The 19,438-nt window shown below is 39.9% G+C and overlaps 1 protein-coding gene across 8 annotated transcripts in view; it reads left to right on the plus strand.

Annotated features, from left to right (window-relative positions):
* Positions 1-19,438, plus strand: part of AKAP11 (A-kinase anchoring protein 11) — a 65,068-nt gene that overhangs the window by 14,996 nt on the left and 30,634 nt on the right. For 6 of the 8 annotated variants that reach the window (XM_006266894.4, XM_014608369.3, XM_019500451.2 and 3 more), the window contains exons 3-7: positions 4,331-4,447; positions 9,722-9,766; positions 12,563-12,697; positions 14,096-14,360; positions 14,709-19,383. In XM_006266894.4, the coding sequence (XP_006266956.1) occupies positions 4,331-4,447; positions 9,722-9,766; positions 12,563-12,697; positions 14,096-14,360; positions 14,709-19,383 (5,237 nt within the window). Of the gene's footprint in view, positions 1-4,330; positions 4,448-6,302; positions 6,488-9,721; positions 9,767-12,562; positions 12,698-14,095; positions 14,361-14,708; positions 19,384-19,438 lie in introns of those variants that run through there. The other 2 variants (XM_019500455.2, XM_019500452.2) reach the window with 2 other exon arrangements.

The following is a 19,438-nucleotide window of genomic DNA, read 5'->3' on the forward strand; positions in this document are numbered from 1 at the left end:
AAATATTATTTGAAATCAAATTAATGAATGTTGTAGTAGATGTTTGATTTTTAGAATATAATTTGTTATTTTTCTGGTTTGGAGATGGCAACCCCCCTTGCTGAAACGAGTACTTTTGGGAGGGCGAGGGGAGGGACTTTTGTTGGCAAAGGTCAGGGGCTAGGGAGTGGGACTTCTGGACCCAAGTTGGTGATTAGGGGGTCAAGGGGCAGGGGTACGCTTGCGGTCAAAGGGCAGGGGTAGTCTTGTGGCCCTCGACGGCTTGCCAAAACTTGGTAAGCAGCCCTCCATCTGAAATAATTGCCTGCCCCGTCATAAGTCATGTCCTCAGCCCCCTAACCATGTTTATTGCCCTCTGCTGGACTGTCTCCAATTTGTCCACAACTTTTCTGTGATGGGGGACCCACAACTGAACACAGTACTTCAGATGTGGCTGCATGAGTGCGGAATAGAGGGATAGAATCCTACTAAGCACAGTTTGCAAGCAAGCAGCATATTGCATAGGCTAATGGAAAAATTATTTGCTGATTACAGTTTTTTTTGTCTGACTTTTAAAAAAAAATTGAAAAGGAGTTGCTTCAAAGGAGTTTTTTCAGTAGCTAGCAAAGGTTTGAGAATCTCCTTTACAAAAGAAGCCAGTTACATAAGCTTTCATTTGAATAATGTATCTGTAAAATTAGACCATTGTTAACTTGAAGATGTTCTGACAATCCTACCTAGTGTCATTAGGGAATCTATAAAATTGTTAATGTTGGACCCATCCACAGCTGGGGAAGCTGGGAAGAAGAAAACTGGTTGGATTGTGGAGGAGGGAGGAAGAAGGAAGGACTGTGCAGACGTGTAACATGTCTCGAAAAAAAAACTGCACAGCATATGTGAGGAGAGAAGAATTGGTAGAAATAGATTAAATGAATAGTTAAATAGGGCAGTCTGACTTACTACTTTCAAAAGGCCAAAACTTTTATTACATTTAATACAATTTAATGTATCCTGTCTGCCACCAGGTACTTTTCAGCATAAATTAAGGGTGTCAGATATGGCCCATGGGCTGCATCTGGCTCACAGTGCTGCCTACTGCCCAGTCCAGGGCTCTGGAACCCTAGTGGACATGGCGTTCAGTGGCAGGCACATGAGTGAAGGCTGTGCACATGAGTGAAGACACAGCTGACGTGGGAGATTTGGCTTGCCCCCACTTGTGCTGCCTTTGTCACAGCAAGTGACTACCTGCCTGTGGCCACTTGCCACACTGCCGCCATCGCAGTTGCTGCTGCTGGCAGTGGCTCTGTGAATTTGGCCCACTGAGGAACCCTGCACTATGAACGGGGCCCAGGGCAAAGGGTCAATCTCACACCCGTGATATAATTGTTTTAGTTGCTAGAGGGATCTTTTACAATTTCTAATATGAGGGAGAGTGGTGCAGAAGACAGTCGCCTTACCAAAATGTGTACTACAAAGTGAATAGTTTTGATAATTGCGAATAATTTACATATATATATATATTTAAAATGTCATTTCAATTCCACATATTGGAGCCATGGACAAGATTGCACTTGGACTGAGAATAACATAGTGGCAAAAGTCCTAACTTGTAAACTGAGAGGCTCAGGTTCAATTTCTTGCCCTACTGACATTCTTTGTGACCTTGAGTAAGTTCACTTGGTGTCCCTCAGCAATTTTTCTTGGGCTGGGGTAGCGCAGGTGCTAAGGTGCATTGTTGATGGGCCAGAGGTAGCAAGTTCAAGGCCACAGCAGAAGCTCTTGTAGTGCAGCCTGTCAGATGCCAGTGAATCTGCAAATTCTGCTAAATTCCATGTCACAAAGACATGAAAAAGGAAAGCAAAACTATTTTTCTAATGCCATTGATACTAGCATTATATTGATATGATGGATGTGAAATGCATGATAATTCCAGAGTTGCCAGTACTGTGCTTCTTATGTTGCAGCAAGCAAAGTGATTTTCCTGTAGGCTATATCTTTTTTCAAATGTAATTCTACAACATGAGGGCTCTTACCATGAAACAACTGTTTTTTTGTTTTTTTGATAGAAACTCAAAGATTCCGTGACTGAATTTGATTTTATAGCACAGGGATTGTTAACCAGGGGTATGTGTACCTCTAGGGGTACTTGGAAAGGTGATAGGCGGTATGTGCGGGCAGGCAGAGATGGAGCAGGGTGAGGGCAGTGGTGCCTCTCTGCCGATGGACGTGGGGCAGGGGGGCTTGCACGCGGTGGCCACCACTGTCACCCACCACCCTGTGCCACCACCTCCCAGGAGCAGGGCTGGCAGGGGTGCTGTCAGGCTGACGGCTCTGCAGGCTGCTGATGGGTGGCTCGTGATTGGCCAGGCACGAGGCCTGTCAGCAGGCTGTGGAGCTGCACATGCAACTGCCTTTGGGAAAGTCGGATGTGGTGATGGGGGCGGTGGGTGGCAGCAGCATGGGGTGGTGGGTGGCAGTGGATGCCATTGCATGCAAACCCCCCTCCTCATGTCTGGGTGCTGCCACCAGAAGGGGTACACTTGTTAAAAAAGCTTGAAAGCCACTGTTTTAGCATTTCTATTTTTATTTCAAGAGTCAGTCAAGATTTCAGTAAGTTCGTTTGTACATAGGTTTGAGTCAGTTCAACTCATTTTTCACTTTTCATTTTTGTTTCTAGTACTGATATTTGAATAGTTTTGTTACTGAAATCTCAGTTGACTTTTTTCAGATGGCATTTTATCCCTTTCTACAACACAGAGTATAATATTATCATTATTTATTTTGTTTTGTTTTGATTTAAAAAAAATGTCTGTAGATTATAAATGTCAGGTATAATAAACAAGGCATTGTTTTTCTGCGTTTTATCATTATTACATTGGTGAACTCTGGAAGCTCCTATCTGCTTTAAGGATCTGTGGCCCATAGCAGACTTTCATTTAATGGCCTGATGGAATCTGATTCCCAATCCCAATACTTGTGTGTCCTGCCATGCCACACATGCATTTTGGGATCATGATCCATGACGCCACCTGTGTTGGCAAGTTCAAAGCTGGAAGCCTAAGCTCCTGCATGGCCTAAGCTCCCTCTGCATGGCAAGGTCAAAGCCAACAAGCATATGGGGTTGTAGGCACCTGGCTTGAGCTTGTCATGGAGTGGGGGATCCTATGTATGTCCCTCTACTTGCAGAACCGTTGGCAACCCAACGTATGCTGCTGTCTTCTCCCAGTGCAGACAATCAGTTGATGGTCAGCCTGGGGACTGTCAGCATAGCATAGGGCAGCTTGATGTGCCACACATTCAATGTAATGTGCAATGAAAACTAGCCCCACAATGTTTTAAATTTCACGTGGAATAGCCACAAATGGCTTGTTTCTCACTTTTATTATGTCATTAATTGCCTGAACATGTGGCTTGGTTACTATTAATGGCACAGTATACACGTTATCAAACCATAAATGTAATGTTTGTCAAAGCTGTATGTTTTAAAAATTTTATAACGGGTGTCAGCTCATACTTATATCTTGCTACAAATTTAAATACCAAATTGTCTCAGATACAGTATGCCCTGGAGTGCAATACACACCTTGTTTTTGAAAGGCAAAATGAACTAAAGACTTTTCAGGAGTTATGGCAGTATAGAGCAGGAACAGAACTTAATCTTCAAATGACTTATCCTCCTCCTTTTTCTTAGCTAAAGATGAAAACCTAGCTGCTCCTGAAGATTGTTCTCCATGGATGGAACTGTACTTTTGAAAAGAACTTAAGAGGCTCCAGGGCTGTGAAAAAGGAGGAGAGAAAGCAGGAGCAGCTAACAGAATTGCTCTAAGGAAGTTTAAACAGATTAGTCGAACATCAAGAGCATTTAAAAGGGAGAGACAATTGTTGACATATCTGGAGTAACAATCTGAACCACTAAGTCAGTTGGCTGCCTGAATAGTAATGCAACAGTTGCTGCACTGTGAAGTAGGAATCAAAGCTCCTATCCCAGGCAGAAAATCAGCTTCCCTGTTATACACACAGCCCAGTTTGGGGGAACTGATTTTTTGGGGAAAAGTGTGTTTTGTATGTGAGAATTATGGTATTTACCTTTGCAAAATCCATGTTTGAGTTAATACTCTTTCATCATTTTTCAGTGCTAGTCTCATAGGCCATTTCAGCTAAGAGTAGGCATTTTAGGAAAGACCTATTTTTTTCTTTTAAATGGCTAGGTCTTGTTTATACCTGGGGGCCTCTACAGGCAGTAGTTTAGAAAAATGTTGGAAGAAACAGCTTGTGAAAAAAAATGCAACATATTAAAAACCACAGAAGGTTTTCATCTGCTCTAGAACTGTTTTTTTCCATTTCCTTTCAGAGTTTTGGTGAAGGTGTACTGCTCTCTGTGAAGTCACTGCTACAAAGCAGAAAAGAATTATGCAGCCTGTCAACAGAGGACTGTTTAAGCCAGAAGGAACACAACAATTTTATTGAGGTTTGGCTCTGCATGACGATTTATATTTTTTTACAGATACAACGAGCGCTTTTTGTTTGCAGGTGCGGAATTGGAAGCTGCAGGATAGTTCATTAGAACAAGATTGCAAACTTGCTTCCTGCAAGTACATTCTTCATTCTCTGTTGTCATCTCTAAGTAATTGGAGAGTAGCTAAAAAGGTGCGGTATGGTGAAGTTGACTAAAAGAGGAAACTTTTTCTGCTTTTGGCTGTTTTGAGAAATAACGTATAGTCTAAAAATCTATGAATAAATGATGCATTTGGTAATTAATTAAAATGGGTACAAACTTCTTGTGATGTTGAAACCTTGTATTGGGGGTTTATAAATTCTGTTAATTTACTGAAGTTTTCTTACATTTCAAAGCCTAATGCATCTTTAGGTACAATTCAGGGGTGTCCAACTCAAATAAGTTGCCAGGCTGTGTGTGGCTAAATCCAGGCAGCATTCCTTTGCTGCTGATCCTGACACAGCAACACTGACAGCTGTGGCAAGCAGGCCTGCAGGTAAGATCTGGGCTTCTTGCAGGCTGGACCTGAACTTTGGGGTTCTTGCCATGTTTGCTGGTCCTGCAGTGTCACTGCCAGCGACAAAGAAGTTAACGTTGTCACCATTGCCACAGATTCACCACTTGTGGGCTTCATGCCCTGATGTACATTAAACATTTCCTACAGTGAATAAATTATTTTCTCTAAAATAATTCTGAACTAAATTGTTTCATTTCTCCGATTAACTAAGATTACTAAATTACATTGTTTTAGGAAATTAAAGAGGTAAGATCATGGTTGACCCTTTTATAACTTTAATAAAACAATTATGTGGTCTGTGTAGACACTCAAGGTGTAGTCATGCTGTCTGATACTCTCTTGCCACATGGAACTACCCTCAGGCCTTAAACCTAGCTAGCAGGGAGGCTTGCAGGAAGAGAGCCCTATTTCAGATTACTCAGAATCCCATCAAAGGTGAGGGTCTTCTGGTTTAGTATATTTCTAAATTGTTATTGTAGTTGGCTTAGTAACACATGAAATGTGTGTGGCTTAGTAACACGTGTATGTTGACAAAAATAATAAACTATGTGCATATTTCCTTCTATTGTACTCCTAAAAGTCAGGTAAATGCAAATTCAGAAAAAATGATTTAGTTTACAATAAGTAATATCATGCTTGAAATGATGTCCCATGTATATCTCTCCGTAATTTTCTTGCAAAATGTGCGTCTTTTTAGTTGTTTTACATGTGTTTTACGTGAAATCAGAACTTGAGTTTCATATCTCAGGTTGATTCATTTATTATGTACAGATAGACATTTTTCTAAATTAGCTTTGTATGTTACCAGCACTGCCTACAGATTCCATGTGTGTTACAAATACATTTTAAAAAGTGGTTTTGCTGTTTTTTCTTTCAGTAGTTAGTTTATAATTTCATTTGTCTTGACTGTTTTTAATCTCTAAATAGGTATCTGACATTTTAAAAATGAATTTCCGGTCACAGAAGCTTTGAATTGATAGACGAGGAGATCTTATTTTCAGATTAGTTGCTAACTGACCTCTGAAAGCAGTCTAATATTATTAGTAGGATTAGTAGCACCACCTGTTAAATTGCATGACACTTATCATAACTGTTTTTAGCTGTTTGAAAATTTGCCAGGCTTCAGTCATGTGAGCTGAAACTTTCCATGCTAGACGTCTCTTGTAAGATTTGAAAACAAACTAATTTACTTGTTTCTGAAGTAAGAAAAATTAGGTGTGTTTGCCCAGTTTAAAAAAATATCCTTTTCTTGTGAATGTGTATTGATACAGTCTTTAAATATACAGTCACATACTATTTTTTTTTCCACAGGACTCCTGCCTCATTCAGTTTACAGGCTTGTAGTAAACATGGCTCTTTATAGGATGCCTGCCTCATTTGTTGCAGAACTTGGAAGATGTATTGAATGAGGCAGGGGACTGGAGGAAGAGAAAAGATGGTCTCACGGTTAAGACAGTTGCATGCTGCGCTGGATGGTTGGATTCTTTCTAGAGCTGGTCAGAACATTTTTGACGTTTTCTCTCTTACTGAAATATGATTTTGTCACAATTGTGTTTCAAGACGATTCTATTTTACAGAAAAGTTTTGAAAAGCTTTGTTTTCAAAATTTTAACAACTCAAAATTTTTTCATGAAACAGTTGTCATTCTCTGACTAGCTCTCATTGTCACTGTGCTGTATGATGTTAGGCACATTGTTAGCAGAATCTTCACCTGTGGTCAGTAATTGCGCTTCACATTTTCTTAGTGCTTAACTTTGGTGACAGACAGGGGGCACAAGGCTGAACTCCTCAACGAGTTCTTTGCCTCAGTGTTCCTAAGTGAGGGGCACGACAAGTCTCTCACTGGGGTTGTAGAGAGGCAGCAGCAAGGTGCCAGACTTCCATGCGTAGACCCTGAGATGGTGCAGAGTCACTTGGAAGAACTGGATGCCTTTAAGTCGGCAGGCCTGGATGAGCTCCATCCAAGGGTGCTGAAGGCACTGGCCGACATCATTGCAGAGCCATTGGCGGGAATATTTGAACGCTCGTGGCGCCCGGGCCAAGTCCCAGAGGACTGGAAAAGGGCCAACGTGGTCCCCATTTTCAAAAAGGGGAGGAAGGAGGACCCGGGCAACTATAGGCCAGTCAGTCTCACCTCCATCCTTGGCAAAGTCTTTGAAAAAATTATCAAGGCTCACATTTGCGAGAGCCCGGCAGGACAAATTATGCTGAGGGGAAATCAGCACGGGTTCGTAGCAGGCAGATTGTGCCTGACCAATCTAGTTTCTTTTTATGACCAGGTTACGAAACGCCTGGACACAGGAGGAGGGGTAGATGTCGTGTACTTAGACTTCAGGAAGGCCTTTGTTACGGTGAACAAGTTAAGAGGCTGTGACTTGGATGACTACACAGTCCGGTGGGTGGTGAATTGGCTGGAGGGTTGCACCCAGAGAGTCGTGGTGGATGGGTCGGTTTCGACCTGGAAGGGTGTGGGCAGTGGGGTCCCGCAGGGTTCGGTCCTTGGACCGATACTCTTTAATGTCTTCATCAGTGACTTGGACGAGGGAGTCAAATGTACTCTGTCCAAGTTTGCAGATGACACAAAGCTATGGGGGGATGTAGACACGCCGGAGGGCAGGGAACAGCTGCAAGCAGATCTGGACAGGTTGGACAAGTGGGCAGAAAACAACAGAATGCAGTTGAACAAGGAGAAATGCAAAATGCTGCACCTAGGGAGGAAAAATGTCCAACACACCTACAGCCTAGGGAATGACCTGCTGGGTGGCACAGAGGTGGAAAGGGATCTTGGAGTCCTAGTGGACTCCAAGATGAACATGAGTTGGCAGTGTGATGAAGCCATCAAAAAAGCCAATGGCACTTTATCATGCATCAGCAGATGCATGACGAATAGATCCAAGGAGGTGATACTTCCCCTCTATCGGGCGCTGGTCAGACCGCAGTTGGAGTACTGCGTGCAATTCTGGGTGCCGCAATTCAAGAGGGATGCGGATAACCTGGAGAGGGTCCAGAGAAGGGCCACTCGTATGGTTAAGGGCCTGCAGACCAAGCCCTACGAGGAGAGACTAGAGAAACTGGATCTTTTCAGCCTCCGCAAGAGAAGGTTGAGAGGCGTACTTGTGGCCGCCTGAAAGTTCATCACGGGGGCACAGAAGGGTATTGGTGAGTATTCACCAAGGCGCCCCCGGGGGTTACAAGAAACAATGGCCACAAGCTAGCAGAGAGCAGATTTAGATTGGACATTAGGAAGAACTTCTTCACAGTTCGAGTGGCCAAGTTCTGGAACGGGCTCCCAAGGGAGGTGGTGCTCTCCCCTACCCTGGGGGTCTTCAAGAGGAGGTTAGATGAGTATCTAGCTGCGGTCATCTAGACCCAGCACTCTTTCCTGCTTATGCAGGGGGTCGGACTCGATGATCTATTGAGGTCCCTTCCGACCCTAACATCTATGATTCTATGAAACTTGAGATCCCATCTTGAACCAGATTATTTTTCCGGTCTGGTTTGCAAAAGAAGTGAGTATGTGTAATTAAAATTAATGGGAATTTTGCTTTGAATATACAGAGTGCTGCTATACAATCTACAATACTCAGAAAAGTACATTCTGAGTTTCTCAAATTGTAGAAGTCCAAATTAGTGAATATTTTTAACTGTAATCTCTGTGTCTCACATACCCATCTAAAAATGGGGATAATGCTGCCTCATCTTTTATTCAAACTCTGCTCTGAAAATCCAGCAAATTAAGCCTATTGTCACATATTGAAGAAACAAAGGATAAAACAAAATATTGAATAGTAACTCAAGTGAGCACCATCTGCCCTGTGCACTGAATGAGGCAAGGTTCCTATGGAAAAAATTGTATGTGATCACATAACCAAAGACTGTGTCATAATTCATGTATACAAGAGGGCTGAATTAGGACTTCACAGACCGTCTTGATGTTGCTATTTTCTAACTTTTGGCCACTTATTTTGCTACCTTCTAATATTAAGTGTTCTGTAATTAAATGTACCTCAGAGTACTAATACATTGTAGTCTGTGTATAGTAATTACAAAATTTAAAGACGATTAAATATGCTCTTGCAATGTTGCAGAATTGCTGCCTTCATCATAACTTGGACTCTAATATTAAACTTCTGTGTTATACCAGGACAGTAAATAAGACTTGCTTTCAGTTTTTCTCATCTTTGAGTCCGACAGCCTCTCAGTTGTTAGATAAGAACAAGAGGCCTGTGTTGGAATAATCTCTTCATTTTTTTCATTCCTAAGATTAGGAGGTACATACACTTTCTGTGTATACAAAATGCTTATCTCCATGCAAGTCTGTGTGGATTTGAGGTATCTGTTCTTCTTTCCTTTAGGGATCTTTGCCCATGGAGATTATCAGGCAGCCTTTTTGAAACTGAATTATTTTTATTCAATACTTGGAAAAAGCATTAGAGAAAAGAGAATCTAAATTTATATTTATATCTAGTCTAAGTTCATTTTACACTTCCCTTCAAATCAAATTACAAAGGCTTGCCATGTTATATATGCATTCCTTATTATTACAGGAACAGAACCAACATAAATTCTAGCAAGTGAAGGTACTCTAGGTAGAATGGCTCATGACTACAGCAGAATGAAGCTTTAACGCAAAGAATCTGTTGAATTTTAATAGCCTCCTCTGTAATTAGAGAACTAATAGGTGGTTTCTGGATCTTGACTTCTAAACTATTTGTATGTTTGTTCTTCAGATCACATTTCTAGGTTTTACTGAAGAGACTGAAGGTCATATGCAGGTAATTCATATTCAAGATAATGATTTCATTTCTTCAGTGAGGTCTGAGATGATTAGAAAACGTGGTTTGTTTGTTTTTTCCTGGGGAAATCTTAGCTTTTCTTGAAGAACATGTCTTGGATCAGCTTGTTTAAAATAAACAGTCTGTTTTAAACCTAAACATTGCTGTTAAGGTTTAAAAACTTTTATTTTACTACAGACTTCTATCCTTTGTATTAAGCTGGATATAGGATACTGGACATTTTTAAATCTCTATCGCCACCTGAAAAAATGCCACTTTAAGTCAACTTGAGTGCTGGCCAAACAGTTTGCTTTTTGAAATATCTGTGAAATATTTTGAAACCTTTTAAGCTATTTTTCGTCTGGGTGATAAAGCAAAAGCTGCTTACAAAACAAATTTTAACGAAGTCCCATTTAACTGTAAAAAGGTAGTTATTGAACTATCTTCTCTTATGAAGAAGCCCACAGAGCAAAGCAACATAAATTTGCTTACCCCTTTGGCAGATTGTAGCTTCTCAGAGGATGCTGCAACAGGAGAGGGCTCTCAGTCCAGCTTCTGGAATAGGTGTCCATTTAAGCCCTCAAGAAGCCAGAATAACAGAAGAATAGGTAGCTGCATTTTTTCTCGATTCTCTAAGATCTGCAGGACTGAGTTTGAATCCTTTGACAACGTGGCTCTCCATTTCCCACATAATCTGAAATAGTCTATGGAAGTATAGACTTGTGAAGTTTCTGCATGTCTAGTAGTGTCAGGCCTTTATGTTCCTATATATAGAAATAATTATTTTTATAGGTGAATGATGTCTGGTTGAACTATAGAAGTGATATCAAATTTAATTGAACCAGTACAACTCTGTAAATTGCCTATTGTAAGTTTCAGATGCAAGCTGAAAATGATGTAAGCCAATTTTAAAAACAATGCAAGAACATCTATAGAATTGTATTTATTTAACTAAATCTCTAGTCTTTTAACTAAATTTCTTTAATTAGTGCAGTATCTGTGAAAAGACAGCTACTCCAACTGGTTTGTAATTGCCTCTGTCATTCATCCCCAGGATATTATATGTCACGTGTACTGGTAAAATTTATGTTTGCACTACATTTCATTCAGATTCTGTAAATCTGTGAGAACTATAATTATAAAATACTGTAATTTGGGGAGTGATGTGGGACACATCAAGCATGACAAGTAATTACTAAACTATTGATTTCATTAGTACATTAGGGTTAATTTTTAAACCATTTTGATCTTTGTTTACAATAAAATACAAAGGAAGCTTCAGAGCTGTAATTATCTTGTATCTTTTAAACATCTTTCAGTTTCTGTGTTGATACACAAGCATTCTATTTTTCTTTCAGTATGAGAAAATAGTTTTGTTTAAGTCACACCAAAGAGACTGCTGTTTAGGTCAGGAACCTTGAAATGACGCATCTTGTCCACAGCTAATAAAGTTCTGTGTGTGCAGGTTTCCCTTGCTTTATGTGGGTTCTGTATGAACAAATTCGCTCTTATGCAATGACCCTTTTTATACCAAAAATTCGTTATCTGTGAAGTAAATTCACTTTTATGTGATCGGTGTGGTGGAAATCGGCAGTCAGCTGCTTTGTGCAGTGCATTGTGGGAGTGATGCACACCAAAATATAGTCTCCTGTGTGGATCTGTGCTCCCTGCTCATTGTCTGCAACGTGTTTCCGTAGTTGTCATCCCCATTATGGCTTCTAAGTGTCCCACAAGCTTATCTCCTACCCCTCTCCCTGTGCTTGTGTGTACTGTCTGCTGTTGGTGAGTACCAAAATTGTCTTGTAAAACTGGTAGGAATGGATCTGGGGGTCAGTACAGTTGAGGTCTTGGAACATATCCCTGTTTGTTACATTGTAAAGTGGGTTCCCTTTATGCAAATTCGAGTTATGCACCATTTTCCAGGAACTCATGTACAGCATAAAGCAAGGGAAACCTGTACTGTGGAAGATGTTAGTCATTAAATAGAGAGGCTTTCATAGTAATAACTTACTTGCATTAAGACAACAAGATTAAACTGAGTCTCTGCTCTGACTTGCAGTCAAAGTGCATAGCATGCTTCTGTGGGATGGGATGTCAAAGTAATAATCCTATAAATGTTCTTTTAAATATGGATCTGATCTCTGTTTTAAATGTGGATCCAAACTGTTTGGGTTCTCTACATGAGGATGCATGGAATATAGAAAAAATGGAACCCGCTTTGTTGTTTTGGATGTACACTGAATGAATAAAAACATTGTTCATTAAAATTATGCCATAAAATCATAGTATAATATTAACCTTATCTTCTGTAGGCATACTTATTCTAGCTAACACTAATTTTTTATTGTCCAAGATCATAATTAATGATTAACATTGGATTTTTTTTTTAATTTTGCCTGGGCACTGACCTGATAGAGCATGTGGGGATTACCAAACAGAAGAATCTTTAACATTAGCTGAAATGTTCCTATGTGTTTGCATACCTCCCAGTATTTGCAGTTGCTTTTCACTGCTCTCATGTTTCTCCTGTGTGCTTTTTAAAGCTCCTGTGAACGATGGGAGATGCTGATATTTATTTCTTCTGTTAGAGGTATCTTGAGATTTGAGTTAGAACATTATTATAAACTAGCTTTAAGGCAGGTTTCTAATGTACTGTGAGAACATGGAAAAGGGAAAGGAAGAAAGTGGTGGCTGCTAATATTTCTTTAACCTTCAGTACTTGAGATAAGCAAGCATCATCATTAGCATATTAGTTTTTCACTCTGTACTTGGTGTGTGGTTTTGTATTTGAATTAGGAGTTGGCTGCTGTTTCTGCAGAACTCCCAGATATTCTAAAATCGCTACAGTTGTGCACTCTAAATGAAAATGAAGTTATATTTCTGAAGGATACAAATAAACCCTTGGAAAGACCTGATGTCCCACGTTATCAGGTAAAAAAATCTCAGACTTTTCTATATGTCACTAGAAGTATGTTCGTTTGGATTTTTTTTTAAGTTTTCTTGTGTTTAAAATGCATTACCAAATAAACTTGGTACCAAAGTGCTCACAATAAACTTTTTGGGTGCTACTTCCTGTGTTTTGAAGTTTATGAAGTAGTGTGTGCAATGCTAGGCATTATTATTATTATTATTATTAAGAATAAGACTAATAACAATTGTGTACATGCTTTGTTGCCTAAAGAGGTTCTTTTGACAATTCACGAAATTGTAGGGCATGTAAGATACTTTGTCATGGGTACTCTTGTCTTTTTTATTAAGATATTCTTTTTGCTGCTGATGTTGTAAGCACTACACCCAGCAGGAGTATGTTTCAAACATGTCAGTAAAGTGGAAACCTAAAACATAGTAGGGACAATGCCTGTAATGCCCTTTTCTCTTCCCCTTCTCTTTGCCTCAAAAGCCTATGGGCATTGGAAGATTAGTTTTATTTCAACCAGAACAGGCAGTGCTGAATGCACTCAATTGAATGGATCAGCAGGCTAGCCGCACAGTGTAATGTAATCAGCCAGGCTGCATGTTAAGCTGCCCTCTGAAAAATTCCAGTTGGCCTCCTGCCTTTATTCCCCTCATGACATTCTTTTTGTGGTGCCAATTGGAAGGAAGATGAAACCGGATGAGTTAGTTTCCTCATCTCCTCTCAGGTACATTGCCAATTCCTCTGTCAAGTAGCAAGAGGAAAGAAGATTTGGGAAATGTCAGGGGTTGATACTTGATACTTCCTACATCCTCTCCAAGCATTAGGGTTACTAGAATTTGAAACTGTTTTGACTCATGATATATGATAAAGTTATTTTATTACTAGCAGGCATTAAACAACTCACAGGCAATAAGCTGTAGTGTTTCAGTGTAACAGCTTATTTGTTTTAAAGAATTTTTGCATTCAGAAGAGAGATGTGTTCTCTGGGCTGGTGATAGTCTTTCACCTTAGTTCTGCTGAGTTTAGGGTAAATTACTTACATGCTGTACCTCTGATTCCTCATACAAAATGGAATATTGTTTGTGATACGCTTTTTTTTCTTTAAGATCACTCTTGTTCCTGATACTTTAAATTGGGAGTGGCCAACCTGCAGCATGCATGCCACAAGGGGCACAGGCAGCCTCTGTGTGACATGCAGCAGCTCAGGGAGAGCAGGTAGTACAGCTGCAGATTGGGCAGGGGAAGTGGATCTGAGTGACACTTGGGGAGGGTGTTGGGTCTGTCTTGTGGCACGCCTTCCAAAAAGGTTAGCCCCCATTGCTTTAAATAAGTCTAAGTTCATGTTATAAGTAAAAAGTATGTTGTTAAGAACTGTATAATTTTGTTCTCTTGTTCTTCTTCTCTTTTTCAAGAATCATCTTTCTGGAGTGCTTTGTGTGATGAGATTGTCTCCTTCATTTCCAAGGACTACGGTTGATTCTATATTTACCTTGCTAAACAAATACGCTACTGGTGTAAGATATGCAATGGAAGCGAACTCAGTACAGAAGCATCATCCAGAGACATCCCATACAGAGGATGACGACACAAATCAATCAGTATCTTCAATTGAGGATGATTTTGTCACTGCTTTTGAGCATCTAGATGAAGAAGAGCCTTCAAAGACCCAGAATGCTGGTTAGTTACTATATTATTTGTTGCAGTCTCTCTCAACATATGAGAGCTGCAGTCTGGGCTAAAGAGTGCTTTCTATGATGTGGTAAACTTTTGAGACCTATATTCAGTAATTTTTTTTACTAATTATCTGTTCTTAAAGGGATTATCACAGAAACAGACAATGATATCTTAAATTAAAGTTTCTGGCCTCAGTGGTAGAGCCAGAAAAAGTAAAATCTGCCCTATCACAGAGCTCATAGTCTCATACATTTGCAGTGGTAGGGGAGCTGTAATTATTGCCCAAATATTGCTATCAAAATTAGTTGCTCCTACATAATGGTTTTAAAAGCATTTTCTCTTCCATTTTAGGCATAAGCCATATTACTCCTCGAAGCCACTGTGATGCTGCCTCACAGACGATCCCTTCTCATTGTTTAGAAGCCATCGATTCCAAGATTATTTTTAGCTCTTTTCGTCGGAAGTCATCTGCCAAGTCTTCTGCTTCTCTGATAAATATCTTGGAGCTTAAAGAACTAACCTCCTCTGTAAAGAGTTCAGTCACAACCTCCATTTCTGATCCTTGGGTACAGAGGAGTTTCTACAAGCCATGCAGTTCTTCTGATCAAAGTGTTAATTTTTTACATAAAACATTGTTTTCCTCCTCTCCTGTTGAATCATCTGAGTCAAATTGCTCCAGCCCAAGTCCGATCATTTTCTTAGATGAAGAGGGGTATCAAAAAAGCTTGAAAGCAAAACTTCAGCTACCAAAAATTCCAGTAGTGAAAGATGGTATAGAGGATTCAGACTCAGAAGTAAGTGAATTTTTTGATAGTTTTGATCAGTTTGATGAACAGGAGCAAACTTTGGAAAGCACTTGTAAACTTATTAGGGATCCCATCCTTGGTAATCCACCCCAGAAGAGAAAGGTCTCCCATGAACAACTGCATTCAACAACCACCACTATGAATCCTCAAAGATTCAAGTTTGATCGTCCCATTCTTCCAGCCAATGTAAGGAAACCAACACCTCGTAAACCGGAATCACCATATAGCAACCTCTTTGATGTTCCAGATTCCCCACGTCCAGTAAAAGCATCAGGAGAAGACAGTGGTGGTTTGTTCAGTCCTATCAGATCATCAGCCTTTAGTCCCCTAGGAAGCTGCACTTCCACTGAATGTCTTTGTCGGATGGATCTCAGTGGAGACGGGAATAATCAAAATTATGATACACTTTACAGTGCATATTCAGATTATGCAAACAATGTTTCATTTGAAATACTAGGTTCTCTTTTTCATCCTCAGTCTTCACCAGGACAAATACATGCAGAAAACAATTCTAACCTTAGTAGGATTGCCTTAGGAGAGGAAAAAGGTCAACCTTTAGAGTTCAAAGGGAAAACATCAGTTACGGAGCAAGATAAGAAAGCTAAATCTAAATGCAAATCACTAATGATTAAAGACAGCATTCAAAAGTTTGCAACAGAATTGGTTGAGAAAAGTTTTGGCAGTGCATTTAAAGACCTACAGAAAGGAGTTTCTTCATGCACCAATGCACTGTGTCACTTGGCTGCTAGATTGACTTCTTCAGTCTTTCAGATGGCTTTTTATGAGATTGGCAGGCAGCGAGCCTTTTCACTGAAGGAACGTGCCATTAATGGCCTAGCAAACCTTTTGGTTAGTGAAGCTATAACAAGTGCTTTGAAAGAACTGCGATATGTAAAGAAACAAATAATTACAAACACAGTTGCAAGATTTGCAGCAGACCTGGCTGAAGAGCTTGTTTTTGAAGGAATAATGGAAGTCTGTCAGTTTTCATATCCATCATCGCCCTCAGCTGCCCATTATTCGTCCTTTGAATTTGAAGACAAAGTGGTGAGATCATATGCCAAAGATTTGTCTGAATCTGTCATTCAGGAAGCTTTTATTGAATTATCCCAAGCTGATGTGACCTTCACAACACAAGCAGCAATTAGTGTTTCCATGGACAACATAAAGTATGTAAGTGCAGAAAGTATGTTGCAGTCAACACAAACTTCCACTGCTTTTTCTAATTGTCATGAAAGAAGTCTTGTAACTTTGCATCCAGTACAAGAATGTGGAAAAGCATATACCGTACAACAAGCTTTGTTTTGCACCTCTGGTGTTGTTAGTTCAATACCAGTACCCTTAGCTGGAAGAGCACTTTGTCAAAATCAAGTTTCTTCTGATGTTTATAATGCAAAAGTGTGCACTGGTCCAGTCTTACATGGAAATCTGAAAATGTGCAAAGAGTCAACACAACCATATTTTACAGCTAAAATGAGAGAAGAGGAAGTGGCTTCTCTTAGAAATATTTACCTGACTCCAGATCACAGTCAAAGTACTGGAAGTTGCACACAGTTTTTGTGTAACCGGAGTGATAACAAACAAACAAACAGCAATTCTGGAGTGAATAACATTTCAGAATTAACTAAGGGGCCAAAAAGCATCAACAGTTTCTCTGGAACAATGGTAGACATGATAGTAAATGAAGCTTACGAAGCAATAACCTCATCTAGAGTTACCAAAGCCATGGAGGGTTATACCAGTTTTTTAACCAGAAAAATAGTAGAGAGAGAACCTCATCTACAATGTATTGGTGATGACGTACCTAAGATTATGTTTGCTGATCATTTGGCCAAACATATTGTGAAACAGTCTGATAAAACTATATCTGCATTATCCAAAACAAATGAGACTGAAGTATATAATGGAGGCTCACAGACAAATACAGATAATAGCAGAAAAGAAGTGTATAGTACAATAAAGAAACAGGAGTCTGAAAAACAAAATATTGTTCCTGTGATTATGGAACAACAACAGATGCCCGTGAATAATCTATCTAAAATTCTTGTTACTCCAGCTCATTCTACTCAGTGTTGTTGTCTTTCTCCACCAAAACATCATGCTCAGGAACAAAAAGGATATGGAGTACCTAGGTTTTCTTCAGGCGTCCTGCCACCTTGTCTACCTGTGACTGTCACTAGGCACATTGTAGAAGACTTCACTAATTCAAAAAGCTGTTCAGTAATGTCCTTAAATAAACCATTGAAAAAATACGATATGCAAAATGCACTGTTGGTTCCTATGGCTTTTGGGCAGGAAAGTTCTTTACTACACACAATGACATTTGGCAGTGAAGATGCTTTGCAGGTGGATGATAAATCAAGTATTAGAGATGTAAATATCTGTGCAGTTCCTGATACACCACCACCAACTCCTTTAGTACCTTTACAAACAAGTTCTGAACGGAACTTACGGAAGCTAACCAAGAAACTGAAGGGAGAATTAGCAAAGCAGTTTGCACCTGCAACACCACCCTCCACACCTTATAACCCAGCTGCTGCTGGGTTATCTGAAACTGAACATGACTCCTTGGGAAAGGAAGAATTTATGTTAAAGCTTATGCGATCACTTTCTGAAGAAGTTGAAAGCAGTGACGATGAAGAACATTCTGAAATGCTGGAGGAGAAAGTTGAACATTCAGAGAGAACAGTAGAGTATGCAGATCATTTAGCCAGCCGTATCATTTCAATGGCAACTGAAATGGCTGCTTCCCACTTAGATGACAAAACAGCTCAAAGGGAAGCTGATAAACGCCTCCAGTTAAATGTGCAAAGCAAAAGATGTGCATATACTGCGTTTATAAACATCCCAGAAGAAACTTTAAATTCACTGTGGAACTATGCAGGTGATATGGCTGGAAAAGTTATCAGTGAGGCCAAGAAAATGGTAAAATCGAGGCATTGCAAGCTACTGAGGTTAAAGCGGGTCAGTTGTCACGTGGACTGCCTTCATCTTAGACGAAAGGATAAAGATTGTAGTTCAAAAGAGAGGTGGGGTCCAGGGGTGGACCAGTGGTCCAGAGAGGTAGATTCATCCATGCTTTCTTTACCTCAGAGTTCAAGCTCAACAGGTCTGACTTCCAAGTATCCAAGCTGTGAGAGTGTGACTGATGAATATGCAGATCACATCATTCAAGTTCTGAAAAGGGAAGGTGGTAACAGTGAGTTATTAATGGATCAGTACGCCAGTAGACTTGTTTACAGATCTATAAAATCAGGCTTACAGCAAGCTGCCAGGAAAATCAAACTGAAGTACAGTAGAAGTATATTTCCTGGACGAAACACAGAGGTAAATGGTAAGCACGAACTGTTCAAGATATCGAACAATGATGCACAAAAGCAAATGAGAAGTAGCATTCATCAGTGTGAAGCCCAAACTTGTGAAAGGAATACCAATACACACAGAACTGAATGCACAGACTTGCTCCATTTTTCAGAGTCCCTGGCTCACAGCATAACTTGTGATGTCAGAAGAAAACTGAAAATGTCAGCAGTATGTTTACCAAAATCTTTAACAGATTCTTGTCTGTATCAAAAATCTGAACATGATGACGTCACAGAAGATCTCTTTAAAACAACATTTTCTAAAACATTTCTTCCTTTCTCTGAAAAACACAAGCTTTATCATAGTACAGGCAGCCTAAATGAAAATGGTTACAGTGAAGGCATAATTCAAGCGATAGAACAGTATGCCAGAAAAATGGTGGATGACACTTTAGAATTGAGTTTGGAGTCTGCTGTTCTCCAAGCTGCTGAAAACAAGAAAAATGAGGATAGGTGCACTTACACGGAAAAGTTGTCCCCTTTTTCTGGAACAGCCTGCAGATGTTGCAGTATGAAAGAACATCAGTATTGTACTGAAAGTTCATCTCAATGCCTGCCTGGACAAGACCCCCACACTAGTATCAGGCAAATACCGAATTCAAGGTTGGGCGGTGTCTGTCAAAAATCCAGAGTTTTACACCTTGATATTCCCAAAATTCATATTGACACGGAACAGAAGACATTATTTTCTGAGAAGGTAGTCACTGCAGCTATTGAGAAAGCAGAGAGAGAACTGAGCAACACAAGCTTGGCAGCTGATAGTGGTATTGGTCAAGATGGAATCAGTTTTGCTGAGAGTCTTACTACAGAAATAATGACGTCAGCTATGACTAATATTAGTCATGCTGTTAATATGAGGTAATATTAAATTGTTGTCTTTCTTATTTTTTTCTTTTTGTTTTAGCAAAAGGGA

Source organism: Alligator mississippiensis, chromosome 1 (assembly GCF_030867095.1).
Source record: "Alligator mississippiensis isolate rAllMis1 chromosome 1, rAllMis1, whole genome shotgun sequence".
NCBI lineage: Eukaryota > Metazoa > Chordata > Crocodylia > Alligatoridae > Alligator > Alligator mississippiensis.